The sequence below is a fragment of the Ursus maritimus genome, unplaced genomic scaffold (genome assembly GCF_017311325.1).
Source record: "Ursus maritimus isolate PB19 unplaced genomic scaffold, ASM1731132v1 scaffold_32, whole genome shotgun sequence".
In the NCBI taxonomy this organism is placed as follows: Eukaryota; Metazoa; Chordata; class Mammalia; order Carnivora; family Ursidae; genus Ursus; species Ursus maritimus.
In genome coordinates this window covers 9,633,999-9,658,888 of record NW_024425786.1, presented here as the reverse complement: position 1 = coordinate 9,658,888, position 24,890 = coordinate 9,633,999, and the positions used below count along the sequence as shown (strand labels likewise).

Genomic DNA, 24,890 nt, shown 5'->3' with positions numbered 1-24,890 from the left:
AGAGGTCACTTGCCTTTTTCATCCTCAGGCGTGTAGAGAGGAGTTTTCCAGGGGTCATGACAAGTGATGATGTCATCAATTCCACTAGCTAATGGACATGAGATGGCTGGGATAAGTAGCTTCTGATCTTGTGTTTTAAAATTTTCTGATTTCTGAATAAAGCCTGTAGTTTAACTAACGCCCGAACTAAGTCTATTTCCTGGTTCTGATACTGTAATAAAGTAAGATGTTACAGCACTGGGTAAAGCTGAGTGAAGGAGAGTCCAAGGACTCTCTGTACGACTTTTGCAACTTCCTGTGAAATCTATACTTCCAACTAAAATTTTTGTTTCAAGGGGTGCCTGGCTGGCCAGTCGGTAGAGCACAGGACTCTTGATCTCGAGGTCTTTGAGTTTAAGCCCCAAGTTAAACTTTAAAAAAAAAATGTGTTTCAATTTCTAACATGGTAAATATCCACCGATCTAAGCCACACGGACAAACAGCTGGAGGACTGCTGCGCTAAACAGACCACCTCTGCTCCGCCGGCACCTCCCACCTCACGCCTGAGCAGCAGAGAACAAGAGAGATTCTGAGAGACCACATGGAGAGAACGTAGGGACCAAAGAAGAAAGCGAGGAAGGAGGGCTGGGCCCGCACATCCGTATCCGGCCTCCGCTACTTCTCGACTACAACTGGACGGGCTGTTCCCTATGAGCACAAGGGGGGTTTTTCATGTTAAGGATTTCCCTGTGAATCATTAAAGGAGAACAAGCAAAATGTATCAGAATAAGCTGGGATAAGTAGCTTCAAAGGCAATTAAAGGCAACAACTTCTTTTTTTTTTTTTTTTAAGATTTTATTTATTTATTCGACAGAGATAGAGACAGCCAGCAAGAGAGGGAACACAAGCAGGGGGAGTGGGAGAGGAAGAAGCAGGCTCACAGCGGAGGAGCCTGATGTGGGGCTCGATCCCACAACACCGGGATCACGCCCTGAGCCAAAGGCAGACGCTTAACCGCTGTGCCACCCAGGCGCCCCTAAAGGCAACAACTTCTTGTCTGTGCCCCTTTCAAGCTCCTGCACAGGTGGGGAAAGAAAAGCAGCAGAGAGTTCCTCCCCTTTACTTTAAGCACCAGCATGGTGGGGCCCAGACCCAACAAGGCCAGACCCATCAGGGCGCCACTTGGCATTCGTGCCCGACGCCTCCGCCCTACCCTGAGGAAGCCTGCTCCCACTGTCCTACCAAGCAGAATTTCCCCCGAGGCTCCAGTAGCACACCTTCCACCTGTCTGGGGCACTCTGCACTTTGTAAGCACTGACTGCTGGGCTTGTTTAATGGCCTCTCCACAGGAGGTAAGTTTAGACCACAGACACAGGGGGCAGGTTCTGTCACTCACTACCGCACGCCGTGCCTGACACAGGAGGCCTCGCTCTGAGCAGTGGTTGCTGTAAACAAACAAACACGTATCAAGCAGTTGAGCACCATGAAGCCTGGGTGCACAGAGATGGCTGTGCGAAGGTGCAGACTCAACTGGTAATGGAGTCCAGAAGAGCGGATGAGAGCAGAGGACGAGACACGAGCAAGAACAATGCCCTCAGGATGCCACTATCTAAAAGTGGAAGACAGGGGCGCCTGGGTGGCACAGTGGTTAAGCGTCTGCCTTTGGCTCAGGGCGTGGTCCTGGCGTTACGGGATCGAGCCCCACATCAGGCTCTTCTGCTGTGAGCCTGCTTCTTCCTCTCCCACTCCCCCTTGTGTTCCCTCTCTCGCTGGCTGTCTCTATCTCTGTCGAATAAATAAATAAAATCTTTAAAAAAAAAAATAAAAAAAATAAAAATAAAAAAAATAAAAAAAATAAATAAATAAAAGTGGAAGACAAGACCAGGAGCAATGTCACAGAGGCAGAAGGGGCACCAGGAACATGATGTCAGAAAGGCTGGGGAAAAGGTTCAAGGAAGGGGGAGAAGTCAATGGTCCAATGCTGCGGGAGAGCTTGCAGTACGGTCGTATCCTATCCCTTTCTCCAATTCCCACTGCTTCCATCATCCTTCCAATCTGACATAACCCAGCAATCTCCTCATCCTACAGATGTCCAATGCGTGCCCCATGAGCCAGCACCGTGCCACCTGAGGAAAGCAGCAGTGAAGACAAGACGGGTTGCACCCACCTGATGGGGTGCCCCATTGGGACCCATGAAACAGAGTGTACTAAACAGATAAAAAGGGGACACTGTCCTAGTTAGGGTAGCTGTGGGGATGGGGGTGGGGGGCATCTTAGAGAAGATCACACACACGGACACTGGGACTTGAAAGATGGCAATGCCCATGTGTTAAGGACTGAGCACTCCAGGGAAACATCTCCTGAGGAGACAAAGGGCTTGGCATGTTCAGAAACAAATGAGACCACTGTGGTGGGGTCAGAGTGAGCCAGGGAGAAAGCATAACCTGCAGAACCGTGAAGGCCGGGGCAGAGACATTGAAGTGTGACTGGAGTGCGACTGGAGCGCAGTGGGACACCATCAGAGGGTCTTGGGCAGGGGACTGACATAATATGATGGGAAGGTTTTCTGGTTTCCAGTCTCTTCTACATTCAACTTCTCTAAACCCCCCTGCCTTCTTGATCAATCATTCTATAAAGCATCTGGTTCAGAATTCTTTTTAAAAACTTTTGAAATAAAACCCAGTAGTTACTCTACTGGTTTTAGGTCTTTCAAGGTTTGAGGGAGGCAAAGTAAATTAGGTACCTGAGAGCTCTTCTCAACCTAACATAGCCCTTCCCTTTGTCCAAAAGGAGGGTTCTACTGCCTCCTAGTGAGTCTGTTCCCGCTGAGACACCTGCAAAATGTCAAAGCACCTTTCTCCATGGCAGCAAACTATGGAGCCACAGCCTCTCAAGTCAGACGGAATTTGTTCGGTCTATCTACAGCCTTAAGACAAAAAAAATTCTACTGGAAGAAATCACAGAAAAATCCTGACTTTACTCTTAAAGGTCCTCCCTGGTCCCTACAGGCTCCACTCTCTGAAGGCCCTCCTGCTCCTTGGGGTCTTTCACGAGTCAGGCTTTCAGCTGACAGGGCTCCCAGACCACTGATCCTTCTCACCCTCAATTCTTCCGACCAGTCAGTATCTTCTACCTCCTTCCGGGCCAAGTCCAAACCCCAGTTCATCCTTGAAGACGTTCCAAACAACTCATGCCCACTTTTCTGACTTCCTATATGGTCAAGATTATGCTGTATGAATACAGAATTCAAGGCCTGCGGAGAATGGTCCCACAGGAAGGTCAGCAAAGCAGTCAATGAGGGGGTTTCTGTGATAGCCCAAACAAGCAATGCCTTGCTCTGAACGAAAGCACTAACAGTGCTTAGAAAGTGTGTTATTGGGCAGAATCCACACTTGGTCAGTGGCTGAAAACAATAATGATCACGATGATGACACTTGCACAGTGTTTCCTATATGCCAGGCGCTAGCCTTTACGTTTATTAACTCATTCACTCTTGACCACAACCGTGTGGGGTGGCCACCACTACTATGTCTACTTAACAGGTAAGAAGGCAAATACTAAGGGGTCAAGTGACTTGCCCAAGGTCACACAGCTGGAGTGGCCAAGCCAGGACTGAAGGTAGAATGTGAGTCACCAGACAGCAAAGGTGAGGAAGAGCTGAACAATCCTATAACCTTTTTCTCTACCAAAGCATTAATATCAGAATAACGAAAAATATAAACCTTCTTGCCAGTTCCTTCCACAGTTATATAAGGAAATGTCATCCAAGTTGCTAATTCTTCTTCAAATTTCAGAAATACTATATTTTCATTCACAAAGGCAAGGGCCCAGATCTCACGAAAACTGCTGATTTACCTAGTAGAATACATGATTCAAAATGAGATTTAAGCGCCACCATTATTAAACACGTTAGTTTTCTAAACCATACATTCATAAATTGAAGTTTAAGTCCCAACACACAGGAACCACCTTACTTGGAAGTCTCTTTTTAAAAAGTCTGAAAAATCAAATTTGCATTTATAATGACTTATAAAAATGTAATTCTGTATTAATAATACGCTAAAACCGCAAAAGTGGTTTCATTTTTTATACCTCGTGTGTGTGTGTATATACACACATCTAGGACTAGAAAAATGGGGAAGATAACCTAAAATGAAGGATAAAAAGCCATCCAAGTTTTCACCGAATCTTTAGAAATACAATTATAAACATCCCGACACCTCCAACAACACGGATGAGTCTCAAAAACACTCTGCTGCTCAAAAGGAGACAAACACGAAAGAGCAAGTGCTGATGATGCCACTCGTGGGAAATTCAGGAAAAAGCAACTACAGGGACAGAAAGCCGGGCAGTGCTTGCCCGGCCCGAGGCCTGGGGGGCGGGGGGCTACCGGCACCGCAGCAAGAAAGAGCTCTCGGTCTAGTGGAAGTAGTCTACGTTGAGAGCAGCGCATGTAGGTGCTTGTCAAACTTAAGACGTAGACACCGCAAATGAGTACATTTAACTACACAAAAAGTATACTTCAAAGTAGGTTTTTAGAGTAAAATAGGGGCTCAGGGGTGGCTTAGTCGGTTAAGCATCCAACTCTCGGTTTTGGTTCAGGTCATGATCTCGCAGTCGTGGGATCGAGCCCCACATCAGGCTCTGCGCTCAGCGTGGCGTCTACTTCAGATTCTCTCTCCCTCTCCTTCCCACTCTCTCTCAAATAAATACATAAAATCTATAAAGTAAAATAAGTAAATGACTTCCACACTCTCCTCTTTAAATCATGTTCAAATGAAACTTCAATGGTCCCAGAAAATAAAGGACAAAAATACTGATGCCAAGAAAAAAAAAATTTTTCTTCAAGATTTTTTTCTGACCTAACTCAAGCATTCCTCTGCTCAAAACCCTCCAACAATTTCCCATCTCCCCAGGCAAAGTCTACTCTGATCTTGACAATGACCATGGAGCTGAGCCCACACCTCTCTGCCCACTCATTCCTCGTTCATCTGCTCTGCTCCAGACACACGGTAGCCTTAGAACCAGCCTGCTCCGCTCCCCTACACACACCCCCACCTCTTACACAGATACCACTGGAAGTGGGAAGGTAACTCCGCTGCACAGCACCAGGTAGCATGACCCTGGCATTGGCTGCTGTGACATGAGGCTGCACGTACCGTCTGAGACAGGCAGAACGCATGGATATCTTTATTTTTAAAAATACAAACATAAGCAAGTTTTACTGGTATTTCATTTAAATTTGTTACTCTTTTTACATACACCACCCAGAAAATGACCGTAAATGATTGTATCTGTTTTAATCTATTTAATTAAAGCACCTAGTTTCTTAAATATTCAACGTAATCAAAACACTGAAGAGCAACAGCAGTGGCTGGCACAAGAGATTAGACTGAACATTGCTTCGCACTGAGAATGTGTCACAGTATATTCACACTAAGACACATATTATTCTGCAACAGACTAATGATAATCACCACAGTTAATTGCTGTTAGCAGCAGAAGATATCCGAGAAGCAGAGGGCTAACACTTCAAATTCTATGAACCACTCTTCTTTGTTTAAACTTGCAAACAAGACTCTCAGCTACTATTCCGGGAGCAAACAATGGGGGGAGGGGATGAAATAAGCTTCAGCTTATTGAAACAGCATTAAATTATGTTTGGTTAAGGAATGAGTATGACTCTAGTAACAGAGATGAGGACACAGAACAAGAAAACCTCCACACCGTCTCTGGAAAACAACAGTAGTCAAAGAGTTCTGAATCACATAAAAAAGTGCCCTCTTCCAAAAAGCTGGCAGCCCCATTAAATTGTCCAACTGAAGAAACTATCCTCAAATACAGTGTTAATCTCAATATTAAACAAGCATATTGCTATCCTCTTGCCCAATAAAGATAAAAGTAATGCTCTAAAAAATGGAAAACAGATCATGTCACTGTCCAGTGGCTTTCCACTGCAGTTCGAATAAAATACAAACTTCTTTCTATGGCCCTTAAGGCTCTATGAATCTGACCCCTGCCTCTCCCCAACTTCATCTTGTCCCAGAGTCCCTGATGCTTGCCAAGCTCCAGCCCCCAGCCTGTTCTGTCTGTCCCTGAACCAGCAAGCTCACTCCCACCTCAGGGCCTTTGCACTCACTATTGGCTCACTCTACTGAGAATTTTCTTTCCCTGGATCTTCATGTATCTGATTCTTGGAGATCACTTGAGTCTCTGTTTTAATTGTTAGTCACCTCTTCAGAAGAGCCATCCCTGAGCGTGATATCCAAAGAACCTCCCCCTACCTTCATCCATCATTCTTTACCACATTACCGGGTTTCACTGTCTTCATGGCTCTTTTCACTACCTGAAATTGTCAAGTCTTCTGCTTTTCAACTGTCTCACTCTGACTGGGTAAGCTGCAGAGCAGAGCCCTTGCCTGTCTGGTTCACTGCAGAACCCACAACACACCGGGCTGCAGCATACACAGGAGGAAGGAGGGAACGAATGAACACCCAGAACAGCCAAGATAATGCAACTATGGTGGCTTAACACAGTTCTTGGGGCTGGATCTGCAGCACCCAGTGATTAAAAGCTGCTTTTGTTATTTTACTACATAAAACTTTTTAAAAGTCTGGAAGGCTAAGTCGCTAAACTGTTTTGCTAGAGGCTACTGGCAATACTGTAGATCACTGACCAGGATGTAGAGATGCTGCAATCATAAGCTACTATGTTGATAGAAAGTTTCAAATATCAGGAACAACTTGAGTTACCCAAAGATTCTTTAAAAAAAAAAAAAACAAAAAAACCTAACTGTGACTCAATAAATCTGAAATCAAGGCAGTTGTATTACCTCATTAGGGCTAAAACTTACACAATGCGCCATATGTCAACTATATCTCAATAAAGCTGGGGAAAATTCCCTGAGGCTATACCCAAAATACTACAGTTCTCTTCTTCTCCCAGGCACCTCATAGGATTGCACTGCCCACCGTCCCCCGGCCAGCCCCTAACACCCTTGTTTTAGTTAAGTTAGATGTGGTCATACGACTACCCTAGGCTAACTAAATATGAGTAGAAGTGATGTATATTGAGACAAAGCCTTCATCACCTCTGGTTCTTGAGCAAGTCCAACAGCAGATCACACAGGACGTGGAGCAAGAACAAGAAATAACAGGATATGCCACATTAAGCCCCTGGGCTTTGGGAGCTGCTTGTTTGCTAGCACAGCAGAACACAGCTTTTCCTGACTGAGACATCAGTATAGCACGGAGGCCAAGAAGCTGGGCTTTGGAATCTGACAAGCAAGGGAGTGAATCAGAGCTCTACCCCTTACCCTCTGAGTGGTCGTGGGTAAGCTATGGCCACCTCTCTGGGCCTTCATGCCTTCATCCATAAAATGGAGGTAATACCTACACTTCAGAGAATGGTTGCAAAGACTAAATGAGTGAGAAAATAACGTGTGAAATACTTAATGGAGTGCCTGGCATGTTGGTTAAGCACTCAGTAGACAGGAAGTGGTAGTAAACTCCAGTGTATCTATATTAAACTACCATGAGCATATTCAAATTATGGAACTTTGCTCACCCTTGATATTCTATAAAGTAAAGCACTCTAACTCTTTCTTTATTCAATGAGAAAGTCATTTTTAAAGTTTGGTATTCTCTTAGATAAATATAGGGGGGGATAAGGAGGGAAATAATGGAACATCTCCCAACTTAAATACTGGGATGAGGGTGGAATGCTAATGAAGCAAGGAAAGGGTATCTGTGATTTACAGCAGAGAGAAAAGAAAATGGGAGAATGAAGTGGAGGAGCAGAGTAGCGCTCCTCTCGCCTGCCAACCAGGCCTGCACCCGGCTGGAAGGAACAAAGGCTCACAGGCAAAGCAAGCGGAGTTCCAAGCTGGGAAGATAAGAGAAGGGCTAAGTGTTGAGTACAGAACAAACCGGAAGGGAAAGAAGGACAAAGAACATGTGGAGCCAGAGGCTTTGTGGAGCCTGGAGGTGGGGTGAGAGAGACAGCCTGGGGAGCCACCACACCAGGAGCAACTTGGAACACCACTGGTAAGACTGAGCAGTTCGGAACACTGCTTCAGTAGTCAGCTCCTAAAATACCGTGAGACTTCCGAGTCTGCTGTTTCCTCTGAAGAACCTGTTTGCAAACAATATGATCTGCTCACTCTGGGGGTCCTTCAGTCCCTAAACCTCACCCAGCAGACACATATGAATGAATGACACTGTGCTGCTGTCTGAAGACCATGACCACCATAAGAGAGAGATCTGACTGCTAAAATTCATGTAAGCACAGTTGCTCAGTCCCTAGAGAGGATCATCTGACCCTAACATCACCATTAAGATTTTAATTAAGAATCAATCTGGTTCAGGGGCGCCTGGGTGGCTCACTCAGTTAAGCATCTGACTCTTGGTTTCAGCTCAGGTCATGATCTCAGGGTCATGAGTTGGAGCCCTGGGTTGGGCTATACACTGGGCACAGAGCCTACTTAAAAGAGGAAAAAAAAAAATCATTCCGGTTCAGGTGCGCCTGGCTGGCTCAGCCGGTGGAACATGCTGCTCTTGATCTCAGGGTCCTGAGTTCGAGCCCCACACTGGGTACAGAGATTGCTTAAATAAATAAGCTTAAAAAAATCCATCTGGTTCAAGTTAAAACTTTTTTAATATCCAAATATTTGTGTAGTTACTTTCAAGTTTCTGATTTCTCATTTTCACTGGCTGAAAATGAGAATATAAGAGGGAAAAACATAAAATGCCCTGAAACAATTCTTAACTTTTAAGAATTACTGAGACAGTTGTTGAAAACACTCATCGATTTTATGCCATGACATAGTAACATCATGCAACTAAAATCCCTCAGATAAGGAAAATATAACTAAAGATGATGAAAATTTTACTCATAAGAAGTGGACAATTTTTATAATCCAAATAAAAGTTTCATTACTACCAGACCACTTAAATTACATCCAAATCAGAAATGTGCTAACCATTAGAAACATAAGAGGACACTTTTCCACTGATATTTGGCATTTGGCATCAAAGGCAGTCCTCTGCAGATCTGATATTAAAACTTGTCAAAAACAAAATGAAATTGTAAAAGAGCCAAAAAAAGAAAAGGTTATGGCTACAACTCTTTCGAAGGGCACGTGGACTCTCTGAACACAAGGTCACTTGATATAAAAGGAACCATAAAGTGAAAGTGTGAGGTGTCAAACAGGTCAAAAGACGTTAGAAATAAAATATGAGTAGCCAAATACGGTGTAAGAATTAAAGCCTTACTAAGCCTACGGGTAAAGTTGTAGCCACCTGAAATAACTGACTGCTGAACAGTGATGCCCCAAAAGCAATGTCAATATTTGGATTCCACTCTGGAAGCGTTCACAATCGCTCTAATCCAGAATCCCAAGGCTCTTCTAACAACAGTTCCTAGGCGGAAGAAAAGTTCCTTTGGGTGACCAGGTTCACATATATATGGAATCAGTCTTCAGATAGAAAAATAAATGAAATGTATGACATATATAAGCACACAACTCTGATGAACAAGGACTATGAAAATCCACTCTGTTCTCTTCGCCCCTCCCCCATCTCACCATTTCAAAAAATAATTTGGCTTCAAAAGCATGTCAGTAGATCTGCAAGTTGTAAAATAATAGAAACCATGTGCCCCATGTGTTCACCAGATTCATTTTTTATGATGTATGGTCCTCCACATTAAAATAAACGTATTTTTGATAAAGGAAAGTAATGAAAAGAAATCAAAAGAATCCATTCCAAAAATTTCACATCTCTCAATGCAACACAGGACTGAACTTATTAAATGTGGCCACCCTAATAAAATTGGGACTCCAGTAGAAGCACCTGTAAATAATAAAAAGGTGTCCAAAATTTCAGATAATGAGGGACACAAAACGTTTTCAAGTCTGATAGTTTTAAGCTAAGCACTACAAATTAGACTTCACATTTTCAAGTTTTGTCTTTCATATGTTTTAAATGTGTTTATTACGATCTCAAAGGAGAGTGTTTCTAACACCCATGAATTTCTGTAACTACAAGTGAAACGATGTTAAGACCAGAAAATAAGAATCCTTAAAATCCTTTAGAATACATTAAGTCCACATAACTGATAGTACTTATCAGAACACCCCTGAGGCTACAGAAATCTCCATAGCTGAATTGTTTAATCCCCAGGTAGTCCCACACCCTCCTATAAGGAGAAACACATCTTACATTTTAATATCTGCCTTCTTTTTATTCTATCCACAGGCTTTCAAGCACAGAACGCTTATAAAGTTTCCCACTTGATCAGTTTCAGTCACTAAAAACAAATAAATTTCAAACTTCCCTTTTCATCCAATGGATAATTTGCAAAATAAAAAGTATTAAAAAGAAAAGCTCAATAAGCTTCAAAACAAAAACAAAAAATTAACACAACAGTGTGGCAGGGGAAAGGTAGTCTGAACAGAAAGAACTAAGGTCTCAAAGAATCACTCCCCGTGCAGGGTTCCACGGAAATGCCAACCCACGCCACAACAGTGCACACGCCACTCCACGAACAAACGCACACTATGAAAACAATGAACTGGTTAATGGTACTAAGAAACAGAAAACAAAATCTGGGAGAAATGAATGTGTGTGTTTTGATCTGTTAAAATTCAAAAACTGGTCTAACATCTAGGTAATGTATTTGTATAAATTCTTATTTTTAAACTCACCTGATTCATTTTCAATTCCTGTTGTGTTCTGAAAAGATACACACAACAAAGAAACTTCTTTGATTACATGAGCCCTAAAAAGAAAAACAGACAATTGTAATATGTACCTGCCTACAAATTTACAGGGATTTAAAACCACATACAGAACTGTAGGGTTTGCTCAAAGGGCTATTCATAAAGCAACTCCATGCCAGATCAAGTTCAATCTATGCTAAGAGCTTACTTCACAGATTTATTATCTACAATAAAATAGATTCCTTACTAATCTTTACTAGGCCTTCATTGTACTCTACAATTGAAAGCAGACTCATTAGAATGACATCCAATTTTTGCTGTGAAATTGCATCATTCCTAAGAAGAAACAGATTAGCTCTGTTAATAGAAACACAAAGCATTGCTGAGTAATTTATTTGGCAATGTAAATAAATGTCCTTCTTTCACTTATATCAATACTGTGTTGAATGCAAACACAATTAGACCCTTTACATTATTTAGTTTTTCAAGTTCCGGAAGTACAAAAGTGGATTGGCTAACATTTCCACAGGGAGGAACAAAACAAAACCCTTGCAGGAAAAGGCAAATGTTTTAATAAAAGCTGTTTGGAAAGAACTGCAATTATTCCTTTAAAATTTTTATTCAGTATATTTATAGTACACTGAAACGATCAGACAAAATCATTTCTTGTAAATGCGTATGACATACTTATTTCTAAATGACAATCTGTGAAGATGGTCCTTTCTGTCACAGACATCCTAGGAGTCACTGGAAGTCATTCACAATAAATGAAAGTTGTACCACTTTAAGCGGCACTTCCACAGTGACATTCTAAATGCTTCCAGCAGGTACACATACGCACACATACCATCAGGCATAGGTCTCTTATTTCTTCGTGAACTTGCTTTAATAGATTCTCCCTCCTTCCCAGATCCACAAGACTCCACTCGCATTGTACAACTTTTATGTTCTAATTGCTAATAAACCAAGGAACGTGTGACTTCTTGACATTCTTCATCTTAGAAGAATATATGGCCTGCCCACTATCATAAAAAACAGTGCTTTGACATTTTTACCCCAGTTCATTAATAAGGACAGTTTGGGGTTTTTTTCCCCTTGAACTATTTAACCACACTCACCTGATCACCTTTAACCATCAAAGGCACTATGTAAGTCAGGCAGGACCTGGTCATCTGAACTAGTTTTTAGTCACAATTGGCACAGGGATGGGGCTTGCGTCTTGTTAGAGAGCTCAGTGCTAGCCAGACCCATGTAAACTCTCAGTAAGGAAATACTCCGAGAATATGATTTCAGATAACTGGAGGGAGGTTAACCCATGAAGTCCATCCCTTTAAATTTTAATACTGAACATCTCTCTCACATATATTTAACATGCCTTTCTTTAGTATACATCTCCTATTGAGCAGAACCGATCCTTTTCTATGAGACTTAAAATCGTTAGGTAGTTAAACTGTGCATCTGGTTGTCACGCTGCCGCCTCTATCATCAGTGCCTACTGAATGCCATACGGTCCACCGGGAGGACGGTGACAACGGACAACTTGGCACTCAGAAGTGAATAAAATGTCAGCGATTTCACTTGCCCTCTTACTAAACTTTTATGGGTGGATTTACTAACATTGGCCACAGGGAGTTTTCTTTAGGGAACAGAACTTAAAAACTGCAGGGAAATGCAAATGCTATCATGAAAGATCTTTGGACAGAGCTATGAAGCTTTACCATTTCCTTCAGCTTGTCTCTCCTTCCTACGAGAATCATCAGTATCATCATTGCAACTATCACTTATGACCTGCCTTCTAAGACCAGCGGCACTGTGCTACACCTTCACGTAAGCCAGCCCAGCTGATTTTTACAGTGGGAGGTACTAGCATCCTCAACTCACAAGACAAGTTCACGGAGGTCAGGATAACTCAGCCACTCTCATAATGGGTTTCTGCCATAGCTTCTTAACCATATTTCACCAACTGTTTACTCCTGCCTTCCCTTAACACCTGCTATGTGTCAACCACTGTTTTCAACAAGAAACAGAACAATCAATGCCCTCCTCGGGGCAGAGGGTGAAATAAACAAATCAGAAAAGTGGGCAGGAGGTCAGATAACAAAAGTGCTTTAGGGAAAAAATAAAGAGGTGGTAGGGAGAGGGAGATAAGGAGATAGGAACTACAATCTCTGTCTCTCTGCCTGTGACTCCAACAGTGAGGTCAGAGAAGACCTCAGTAAGAAAGAGACATCTGCATAAAAGCCAGAAGAGCCAAGGTGGGGAAGGAGCATCATAAGGAAGTGAGAAACCCCATTCAGCAGCGGGCCTGGGTGTTTGCGGGAGGGCAAGGATGGTGACAGAGGCACAGTGAATGAAGGGGAAAGTGGAGGAGGTGATTCAGAAACGTGTGGGGAGCGAGATGGGGATGGGGGGGCAGGGGTAAAGTATGGGTTTTGCAAGGTAAGCACTGTTCACCAGAACGGCTAGAGCTCTTCCATCCAGGGATGGAAAGCCACTGGGAGGCTCAAGGTGGCACACCTGATGTGACTTGGGTTTAAAAGAGACCCTAAGAGAGCAGGGTGGGGACAAGCAGACCTTTCAGGAGGGGGTTGGCTAATGCCCTCACCGAGGCAAGAGACGGCGGCAACTTGGCCCATATAGTAGAAGAGAGGTGAGAAGTAATCCTGGATATATTTTAAAAACAGAGTCCCTAAGATTTGCTGTCAGAGTAGATGTTAGGTATGAAAAAAGAGGAAGTCAGGGAGGATACCAAGATTTTTATCCTAAGGACACCAAAGGATGGAGCTGCCATTTTCTTTCATCAAAGGAGATACTGCCTGCTTCTTCCCATCTGCTTGTCATTGCTTTTTTCCCCTTCACTTAACACTTTCCTCCTTTCCTTCCTCCCCTTTTGTAGTTGCTGGCTCACAGACACAACTCAAACAACTGAGATACCACGGCATCTGGCCTCTAATCCCAAAGAACTCAAAAATTAAAGTACTTACAACATTTTAGTCTTTCATTTGTTATCTCAATGAATCTCACTTTTTCTTAATAAAAAGTTACGACTTAATTCAGGTTGTTAAATGATTAATAACCTCTCTGACTTTCTGCCCTGTCAGTTCCCTCTTTGTCCTAATAGGAATGCACTCATCATTTCTTTCCAGAGAAAATGATCTTAACATCTTTTTTTTTTCAATGGTTCACTGTATACGTGTATACTTGGCCTCTCCTCTCCATCACTTCTAACTAATCCCAATTGCCAAAAACCAGCCTCTCATTTTTTTTCTCTCTTGACTCACAACATCGTCAAATCATGTATCTAAAATATTTTACAATGTCAAAAGCATTGCAAATCCAACACTGAGTTCTCAGATGGTATTTAAAAAATTAAATCCTTTACTAAACTATACTAAAAACAAGGGATGTTAAACACAAGAACTGAGAATCTGGCAGTGTCTCTCAACAGAAGACCACTGCATTTTGGACGGGGCAACTACTCCTTGTCTGTCTCTTCTGTTACGGCCACCTAGCACTGCCCTGCACCGTCAATGAGAGCAGTGCCTCTGATCATTTTGAAAATCGAAAATACCTACGCACCTCCCCAAATAACCTCCCACCTGAGAACCTCTCAACTGTAACAATCACATAACTAACTGCGATATGACAATATATTTTAAAGCAACTGCAGACTCTAAAAGTTGTTACTGAAGTAACTTCCTTAAGATTCCTCCAGTGCAAAACCCCTGTGAAAGCCACCTAGCAATCCTACATATTTTTCATATTCAGTGTTGAATTCAACAGCACTGTCTTCACATACCCACTTAACTAATATATTCAAGGTCCAAGTTTTATCATATGTGAGAACCTGAACTAACAATCCTATTAGTGTGGAGGCAGAGAGGAATCTTTCCATACCTATCACTGAAACTTAATAATTCTATCAAAAAAATTTTTTTCAAATGCTAACCAGTTAAGTGCCTCTGGTTTTCCAATGGTAAATACTGAAAATCTTAATATCACTAAGGCTTCTCCTACCCTGGCTTATGCCTTAGTTTCTTTTTCCGATTTCTATACCTGACCAAACCGCCTTGAATTTTTCTACATATCCCTTCCATTCCAGCTTGCTGACATTTATCAGATAAAGTACATAGGCAGATATACAAATTTAGAGCTTGTGAATTTTTATCACCAATTATACTTTGCTAACAGCATACATTCCTAGAAAAGTAAGAGCGTGGTCCTGATTTTACATATCTGTGGCTTTAATAATATATACACAGTTAACCTTTCAAGATACTGCTTCCAAATTCTAGGACAAATCATCCTTACAAATATTTAATTTAATAATGCCATAAAAATGATTTGATTATACATGATCAGTATCAATACAGCAACGATAATTAGGGTCTTTATTCCAATACTGGTTCCTTAAAGTGTCAAGACAACCTCAACAACTGTTAGTCTGCTGTCTCCTGACATGAAGCACCAGGGGCCACAAAATGGAGAGATACACCCGGTCCCTGCGTCAGAAGAGCTCAGCAGCCCCCCACATCTCGCTATCACCCATCCTCTAAGATAAGGCAGATTAAACTAGGGACGCAAGGTAACATGAATGCAACACATATAACAGGTTAAATTGTCACATCTGCCCTCTGTAGACTTGTAAAATCTACAAAATTATACAAGAGGCAGAGTAAAAGCAATAGCAGATCCTTTAATATTAGTTTAAATCTGGAAGGAAGGGAAAGAATTAGGAAGATAATTATTTGATCTGATTCGTATATTCACCTATAAGTCACTGATACCATTTTCCAATTGTTCTTCTGGGTCAGTTTAGCTCTTTTGGACTCTGTGGAAAACAATTAAATTTGCAACATTCAGAGTCACTGGAAATAAGAGAACTAGTATGGTATATCAAAATGTAAAAGATCATAAATGCACTAAAAACGTGGACTAGATGCAGACAAGTTTTAAAAATACGAATTTGTGAAAGAAATCTTAGAAAACTTATAGCCTCATAGCATAAGAAAAATATTCTAAAACTAATCATAAAGTAGATCTTTCATGGTAAATAAGTTATCTTTATAGCAAACAGAGAGATGATTAAGCTTTCAGGGGAGTAGATTTACAGTGTTTAACACTGATCTTAATAACTTGCTCTGACCAAAAGAATCTTGCAATCCAGAAACTTCTAGAAAAATAGTAAAAATATCTAAACTACACCAACTTCTCAAAAGCAGTTCTTATTAACTTACAAACACAGCTAGTGTTTTTGTTATTAAAAACTACCACTCATAATTCCTACCAGAAGAATGGAATCACCAAATTACAATCTAGATATGAATAATGAAAACATTCAGCACTTACTCAGATGAAGCAAAAACACGTAATTCATAAACACAGAATCCGCCCAGGAATTTGCTAAATGCAAAATCACTCATTTTCCTTTTCTAAAATAACAAATACAACTTCACAAAAATAATCATCTAGAACATCTAGTTTCGCACGAAAAAATACACCCCAACTCCCCTTTTAAAAGGCAGACGATATTACCAAATTAAATTAGTGGAAGTGAAAAATCAAACCTGATATGTTTATCATTTTAAGAATAAAGGTCGTGTGCATGTGTGTGAAAAGAGAAAGAGACTGAGGGAGAATACAGCAAAGATTCGGGGGTGTGAACTCTTGCTTATCAAAACCGGATGCTCACGTCTCTCCGCCTCTAGAACAATTTCCACCCAAGGCAAAAATTGTTTAGCGGAGTATATCATACAGAGGAATTTCCCTACCTGCAGAGTAAGTGAGGACATACAAAGAATAGAATGCTCGCAAATTAACCTGGTATTTCTCCCATTTTAATAAAGCAGTCTCCCTCAAGTGGCACAGAACAACGCGGACAAATATCCCAGGGCCTGATTCTCCAAATTCTTGGAACAGGGAGGGTGTCGTGAGACACAAACCTAAATAAGGAAGCAGAGTCCAACGAATTTACTCCAGGTGGGAGAATCTGATCCTGACAGCAGGCTGCACACAATGGAGGGGAAAAACAGAAGTCTGTTGTTCTGAATGGCTTCAGAGCTGCAGAAATCCAATGAGAAAATGAGGTTGATTAGAACTTTTGTTTAAAATATGTAAGTTAGGGTGCCTGGGTAATTCAATTAGTTAAGCATCCGACTCTTGATTTCGGCTCAGGTCATGATCTTGGGGTCCTGGGATGGGGCACTGGGGTGGGCACCGAGCTCACCGGGGAGTCTGCATCAGGACTCTCCCTCTACCCGCCCCCCCCCCAAAATGAATAAATAAATCTTTAAAAATATATATATGTGAGTTAACACAATAGAAGAATGTTAAATAAGAGATCTGCAGATGTGGTAGGAAAGTACTATAAACCCAAAGTTAGACTATAGCACTCTAGGGGTTTTTTCCTTCTCTAGAATGTCCCTACAGAAAAAAAAAAGAGAACGAGAGCGAGAAAGAGAGAAAATCAAGAAAACTTTTTCACAAAAGACTGCTTCAAGCAGTCATTAATAAAGAGCTGGCTTAGCAATAAATGTATAGCAAATGCTGATTATTTACCACTTATGTGGTTTATGTTATGGACAGCTATTAACATATGCTCTCCTTTCTTCTGATTAAATTTATAGATCTATGTCATTATGTTGCACTGAACACAGAATTTATTACATCATAAATTTCAGGTTTTGTTTAGGGTTGCTACAAAAATCCCCTCTAACCCCACAATTTAAAAAACTCAGTTTCTCTAAGGAAGTTAACACATATTACTCTCACTTTATTTTTTTTATAGATTTTTTTTTTTTTTACGATTTTATTTCTTTATTGGACAGAGAGAGAGACAGCCAGCAAGAGAGGGAACACAAGCAGCGGGGGTGGGAGAGGAAGAAGCAGGCTCATAGCGGAGGAGCCTGATGTGGGGCTCGATCCCATAACGCCGGGATCATGCCCTGAGCCGAAGGCAGACGCTTAACCACTGTGCCACCCAGGCGCCCCCATATTACTCTCAATTTAACATGTTACTCTGATATTCTTCCTCATGGCACCAAAAACAAAAGTATCACTGTCGGGGCGCCTGGGTGGCTCAGTCGGATAAGTGTCTGCCTTCAGCTCCCATCATGATCCCAGGGTTCTGGGAATGAGCCCCATGTGGGGCTCCCTTCTCAGTGGAGAATCTGCTTGTCCCTTTTCTTCTGCTCCCCCCCCCCCACATATGCTCACTCTCACTCTCCCTTTTTCTGTCTCAAATAAATAAATAAAATCTTCAAAAAAAAAAAAATCAGTCAATTTTCTTGGATGAAGTAATTCCATCCAAACAAAATATCCTTCAACTAAGAAGTTAATTTCCTTTCCTTATTTTCAAGACTAATTGACAAAAAGTATAGATGTAAAAATCCACATGAAAAGATGGGTAGGTAAGAACACAAATGCTCTCCAGCCAGTCCCAGCTCCGTGAAGAAAACTGTGCCCCACTCAAGATCTGTAGTACGGCTCAGCTCCCATCTCTCCGAGTCCAGCGTAACCAACCGCTGACTGTACATTCTCCCAAACAGCATTCAAATCAAAGAAGTTCCTACAGAATGATACTTTTTCTGATATTTCCCTNATTAGACATGTAAAAATTTCAAATTATTTTAAAAGGAAAATTAAGTCAATTCTTTCCTAACACTCAAATGTCAAGCTTCCAACTCAAACACAAAATTTCTAAAGCAAGATGCCACATCCTCATTCATTTCACAATCCCCGAAATAAAATGAATTCTCAGTTGACCACTTTGAGTTAATGTTTCTCCACTGGCGTTGCCAATACAGACGTTACCTTTGTGATTAAACATTTAAAATTGAGAGATTTTTAGGAAGCCTACAAAATACTTCTGAATTTCCTAAAAAAGGAAAGAAAACTGCAACATGGTGCCCAGCTCCCAGCACCCAAGTATTCATTTTCTCACACAAAGTCTCTCTAAGCATTAACAGTCACCTTACTTGTGGCTGCTCGGAGCTTTTTTGATCTTGCCTACACAATAAAATACATAAGAAAACTCATCTTCCACGAACTACACATAAATGACAAGACTTCCTGAATTCACAAGTGAAGAACCTTAAAGCAAAATTGGAAGTTATCCCAGACAGACTGACAATTTCAACTATATTTTGCTAAGATCCCAGGCACACTTCTGTCGCTACAAGATTCGAGGTCTTCTCCCAAGAGTTTATTAAGGTATTTATTATTCTGGTAGGGAGTGACTCACTCTACTTTAAATAAAGTCTGAGGTTTAGGGTCTATCCTCTAAATGTGTAAGTACTTCTGTTCTCAAGAGCATTTAAAAATAATAGCAACACGTACTGTTTGCAGAGCAATGCTTGTGTGTTGCTCTGCAGTTTAAGTAGCTCCAGTACTACGTTAAGTTTTTATTTTTTAAGGAAAGCAGGATTCCAAATAAATTATTTGTAGTTCTTGTTTCAAGGTAAAGATACATTCCTCCCCACTTACGATAAAAAGAATGGGGGGGCGCCTGGGTGGCACAGCGGTTAAGCGTCTGCCTTCGGCTCAGGGCGTGATCCCGGCGTTACGGGATCGAGCCCCACGTCAGGCTCCTCCGCTGGGAGCCTGCTTCTTCCTCTCCCACTCCCCCTGCTTGTGTTCCCTCTCTCGCTGGCTGTCTCTATCTCTGTCAAATAAATAATAAAAATAAAATCTTTAAAAAAAAAAAAAAAAAAAGAATGGAAGACTGTCTCTTGGAACTATCAGCAATGGTAAACCAGGGAGCGGGACTCAAGTGAGGGTCTGTGCAGAGCAGCAGTAGACTAAATGGGACAGTTCTGGAGGGGTTTGAGTCCCAGGTTAAATGCAAACTTGTGGGGTGGGCTCCCCAGATGCCATGTGAGGAGTCATTATCCCACCCAGCCTCCCTCCCAAACCACCCCAAAAGCCCCGAAGGTCTTTAGGGAAAGATTCAAGAGGAATTATTTAAAGGCAGAGCCCACGAACACATGCAACGGAGACCAGGGCAGGAGCCTGATTTCCTGACTGCCCATCAGGAAAGCAGCTTTGGCCACCTGCGATGAGCAACGCAGAGCCACAAGCAGTTTCTCACTGAGGAAGGCCGCAAACAAAATAATGTCTAACAGTTTAGAAAGATTAAATTGACAGGAAAGAGTTGGCGGGGTGGGGGAGAAGGGCAGTCAGAGAGACTGGGACCAGGCGAGTTGGTTAAGTATCCGAGATGATAAGTGATAAGGGTATAAGGGTGTGAACCACAGATGACAGCAGAAAAGAAACAAAAAAATATGACCAATACTACACCCAGGAAGAATGGACAGACTGTGTCTTCTAACTGAACAGGAAGTAAAAAGAGATGGTGAAGAGGAGTCCAAAATACGGAATGTGACTGATGGAAAAATGAATATATTTTCAAGATAGAGCAGCCAGGAGTAGGGATGATATTTAAGTGGACGGTGGTGAGCTCCATTTTAGACTTTGGGGAGAGAACAGACATCCACATGGAAAGCTGCATCCGTCAAATGGAAAAAAACAGCCCTAGCACAGACTGCCTTCAAGGCTGGGGATGGAGATTTACAAGTCTTCAGCCGCAAGGGGGTGCCTAGGGAAACTGCCAAAGGCAAAAATATCCAAAGAGAAGAGAAGACTAAGGATTTGGCTTTGTGACAGGCATGGAAGTGACTAGAAAAAAACGTGTCCCCTCTACCATGTTGGGGGGTGGGGGAACCAAAAAGCCTAAGGACTCAGAGATAATTTGGAAGGGTTTCTCTCAACAATAATTTTGCCATGTTATCCCTCAAGACCTATTATATTAAGAGAAGTAGCTAAGAAAAATGCTATTAATATTTTTGAAGAAACCTATAAGTATCTCAATTGCTTTCGTTCATCTATTCATCACAAAACATCCCAGTGAAAGAAAGAAGTAATCGTTGTCCCACTTTACAAATAGGAGGAGGAGAGGATAACTGACCTGCCCCACCATTGCCAGAAATCACGCAAGCCCCTGTGGTGATCTGTGATATGCATTATTTCATACACTGAGGCAGGGCGCAATTAAATTACTAGGGGACTGCACTGACACAATACTTACCTCCCAAAACAGGTAAACTGACTCGCTCAATGTCCTCTAACAAATGGTAACAGAGCTTCACAATCAAAAAATCTGAATTTATCGCCAGAGAGACCACCTTCTTAAAACTCCCATTTTCAGATGTACTTCAAAACTTAAGGTCTTTCGGAATTACAGAGAAGTCCCTAAAATAAGCCTCACGAAGTAAGAAACGTTAAGAATGTCGTATTTATACTGTTACTCCAAATTATGCTTAATTTATACTGTCTTAATAACTCCTTGGGTAATGCACAGGATTCATACTGAAGTATGTAAGGGTTTGGTGAATCTCAGATTTCTTTTCAATGTTAACAGCATCATTTAAATTACTTGAAAATGCCACTGAGTTTTCCCACCAGAGTTTAATGTAGTCTTAGTGGAACGACTTACATGCACACGTAAAAGCTGTAGGTTTTACCAATTCCCAGACAGGCTGCCCACAGTAATCAAACTAACAGTTGCACTTCGCTTTACATATTTCAGGCAAGCTGTGCCAAGAAGTAATTTAGCTCTTTCAAAGCAAAGCCTATCAGATGATTTATTGCAAGAGCTACAAAATATTCTTTTCACCAAAATGGCTGGCAAATATGTAAGTAATTCAGTGAAACCTCCTTTACTGCATGTTCCAAAAGACTAATAAATGAAACACAGCATAGGTATGACTTGAACCAAGACTCTAAGAATAAATACTATACAGTAGTGAGAAAAATAGTGTAAGCGTATTTCACTCCAAATGAACCAGATTTACTATATACAATAACGAATTCACGCTTCAGGGAAGTGGGGGTGGGGAGTGAAAGGCATTCCCTTTAAGAAAGAGTATTTAAATAACACATGCATTCATTCCAGTCCAGTGAAATTATGCAGGTATTCCGTAACTGAGAAAGCCACCCCATTACCAATGTGGTCTAACAGGGCAGCTCTTATCTTATGTTCTACTTATCACTGAGTTCTAACTAAAGATCACTTATGCCACAATAAAAATTCAATCCATGCTATCTATACTTAAGGCTACAAGGGAAGATCTGACAACCTACACTTCTTCGCCCAGGGGAAGTTGCATTAATGATGCATGTATGCCTTGAAGATCAATAGTGATCTTTAAGCTATAAAGTAATAAGCTAAAGTTAGATAAGTACTTTAAAAGTAAACTATTTCCTCAGGACAAATTCATCACTTTCAGTGCATAACCCTGAATTGGTTGCAAAAAAAAAAAAAAAGGAGGAGGAAGGAAGGAAAGAAAAGAAAAAAAGATTTCAGAAAAACTAGTCTGGCCTCTACCATCAACCTTCAAGGGGTTGCTTCACTGAGTCTCATTTTCCAGAAGACAGTTCTTCCTGTGCTATGCACGTATAATAGACCACAAGCTTACATGATTTACCATGCATCAACTCTATACAAACTTATTTAAATCTATAATAATTTAACCAAATACAGGGAATGTTGATCCTATGCCATGAAAACTCTTTCTTCATAGTCTCCAGGTTATCTCAAATTGCATTATCTCTTGCCACAGAACTGATGAAAGTAGACCACTCAGGAAGATCATAAAGACACACACAGGAAGGGACAGCCACAGGCCAGTTAAGCCCATTCCCCCGCTTCAAGGTGGATTTCGTGTAGACCATGGAGTCTATTCTTACAGTTCTTTGACTAAAGACATTCCATCAACTGCTTCATTGATTCCACCAGTCAGATGGGCCTTCCTTTAATGCAGTAGTTGAGAACTGGGTCCGCACCAAGGGACATCTGGCAAGGTCTGGAGACTTGAGTAGAAGTGCAGACTATAAGGGAGTGTCACTGGCATCTCACAGGTAGAGATCAGGGATGCCACCAAATATTCTGCAGTGCACAGGATAGCCCCCCAAACAAAGAATCATCCAGCCCCAAATGTCAATCGTGCCACAGTTAAGAAATCCTGCTTTAATGGAACCAAAGTAATGCTTTCAGGAATGGAGTCCATAGCTTTCAGTCACTCCAGGAAGATGATTTTAGCGGCTCTCATTATAAACTTCTAACTTCAAAAGGAGAGAGCCAGACCTCTAACCAAATGCTAGGAGGAGTGACAGCGTAACCAATGGGCACCACACACACCACGGAGTGATGGCCACACGTCAGCATTATCAGTAGTAATGACTGTCAGGTAATGTCCCCATCATCTGGAAACTCCCTGTATCTACACATCGACACACAAGTTTGACAATCCCCCCCCCCCCCACTGTCCACCTACTCCTTTTTCACTCCCACTATGGAGTTTTCTCATGCAGTCCACAGGCTTTTTTTCTCTGCCTGGGTATTAAAAATAGCATGAAAAGCAAGTTGGAAGACATGAAAATAGTAAATAACCTAAGGTGCTTTCCATCCCGGAAAGTCTATGATTGAACAAGACTTAAAAGGTTTGTAAATCAGATCTGGAACTTGAAAAGAGATCGGCAGCTTAAAGAAACAGTCCCATGAATAAATAAACATCTAACGTAAAATAATCATCAAAAGAATATGTGTGCAGATATATATATGGAACTGCACAGACCCTGCTCAGGGGGAAGAAAATAAAAGGAAGCTGAAATTGACTGCTGCTTCTTATAACTGCATCGGCAGGAAAAATACATATTTAGAGGCTAAAAGACAGAATTTACATTTTCACGTATTTTTTTTTTAATCACAAAACTTTAAAATTCACAACAGAAAAACCTAAACAAATCTTAATGAAAAGAGAATCTCGGGCTATAGAAACCTTACTGATCAATATGGAATTGATAAATAATGGCCCACCCATATATTATACAGCCACTAAAAATCATATTGAAGAATATATAATGGCATGAATATATGCTCCCAATATAGTAAGACAGGTTATGAATAATATACACAATGGTATCAATTCTGTATAAAATATACATAAAAGTGAATATACACAAGAAATACACACATGCACAACAAGAGAGACAGGAAGGTGAAGAAGTATGCCAAATGTTAACAGTGGTTATCAGAGGAGTGGGAAGATTGGGGCTGATTTCCTTCTCTGTACTTTTCTCTATGTTCATATTGTCCCACAGTGAGAATCGTTTGTTATGTTTTGTACTCACAAAACGAATAGATTATTACAAATACAATGTAAACCGTATTGTTTCAGGAACTGTCCACAAAATGAGAAAAAACAAATCCGAATATGCCAACTTTTCAGAATCAACCTTCAGAATCAACAAAAGCTAACTTTCACTGAGTGGTATTATGTGCCTGGTATTTTTCTGAACACTTCAAACGTATTAACTTATTTAAATCAAACCAAAAAAGATATGAAAAAAGAGTCCTGGAAAAACAGAAGCTGAGAACCATCTTAGTCTCACTATGAATTTCAATCTCGGTTTCCACAGATTGAAATGAGGGGGCTTAATAAAATGATCTTTAAAGGTCCTCTCCGGGCTACAATGAGATTCTACACATGATGAATACGGTTGAATTGTATCTAAGGAAGCTTCTAGAAAATGATGGGGCAGCTGCAAGCCATCTCAAAAACAAAACCCTCTAAAACAGAACATGATTATGTGTCTCAGTTCCTCCTCAATATTTGTACAACAAATTTCATAACACGTTAAAAAAAATGGTGAGGGCCCACATTTTCCCAATATTTGGCCATAACTGATCGATTGGATAGGAAGTCTGGTATGGGAGGTAAAAAATTCACTGAAAGGTTGCGCTTCCTGTTAGCTTATCGTTGCTTTTAACAATAAACCTGTAGTAAACAAAAACTTTATGAAATATTTCAGTCGTGTTCTGGGTACGACCATTTCAGTGTCTGATTAAAGGGGCCCAAAGACCTACTGGAATTCACCAAAAGGCGTTCCACTTATGAAATAAAACCAAAACCCCAATACAACACTGAATGGAAAATGAGGGGCCAGCATGAATCCCCTTTCTCAGGGGAAATTACAGCTGCGTAAAGGAATTTGGGCTTCCCCGTTAAATTGTGGGATTGCTCCCGAAACTCACAGCCCGACAGAAGGGGGCCAGTTGTGGTTCCGCGGTTCACGCATGGGTCGGAAGGAAGCACCGAGGTTTGGGCATATCCTTGACCTGTTAGGGATACTT

General features: G+C 41.3%; 1 protein-coding gene across 3 annotated transcripts in view; it reads right to left on the bottom strand.

Moving 5' to 3' along the window:
- The window catches only part of PRDM2 (PR/SET domain 2), a 119,380-nt gene that overhangs the window by 93,768 nt on the left and 722 nt on the right, over positions 1-24,890 (bottom strand). For all 3 annotated transcript variants that reach the window (XM_040645800.1, XM_040645799.1, XM_040645798.1), the window contains exon 2: positions 10,685-10,758. In XM_040645800.1, the coding sequence (XP_040501734.1) occupies positions 10,685-10,693 (9 nt within the window). In that variant the 5' untranslated portion in view covers positions 10,694-10,758. The remainder of the gene's footprint in view (positions 1-10,684; positions 10,759-24,890) is intronic.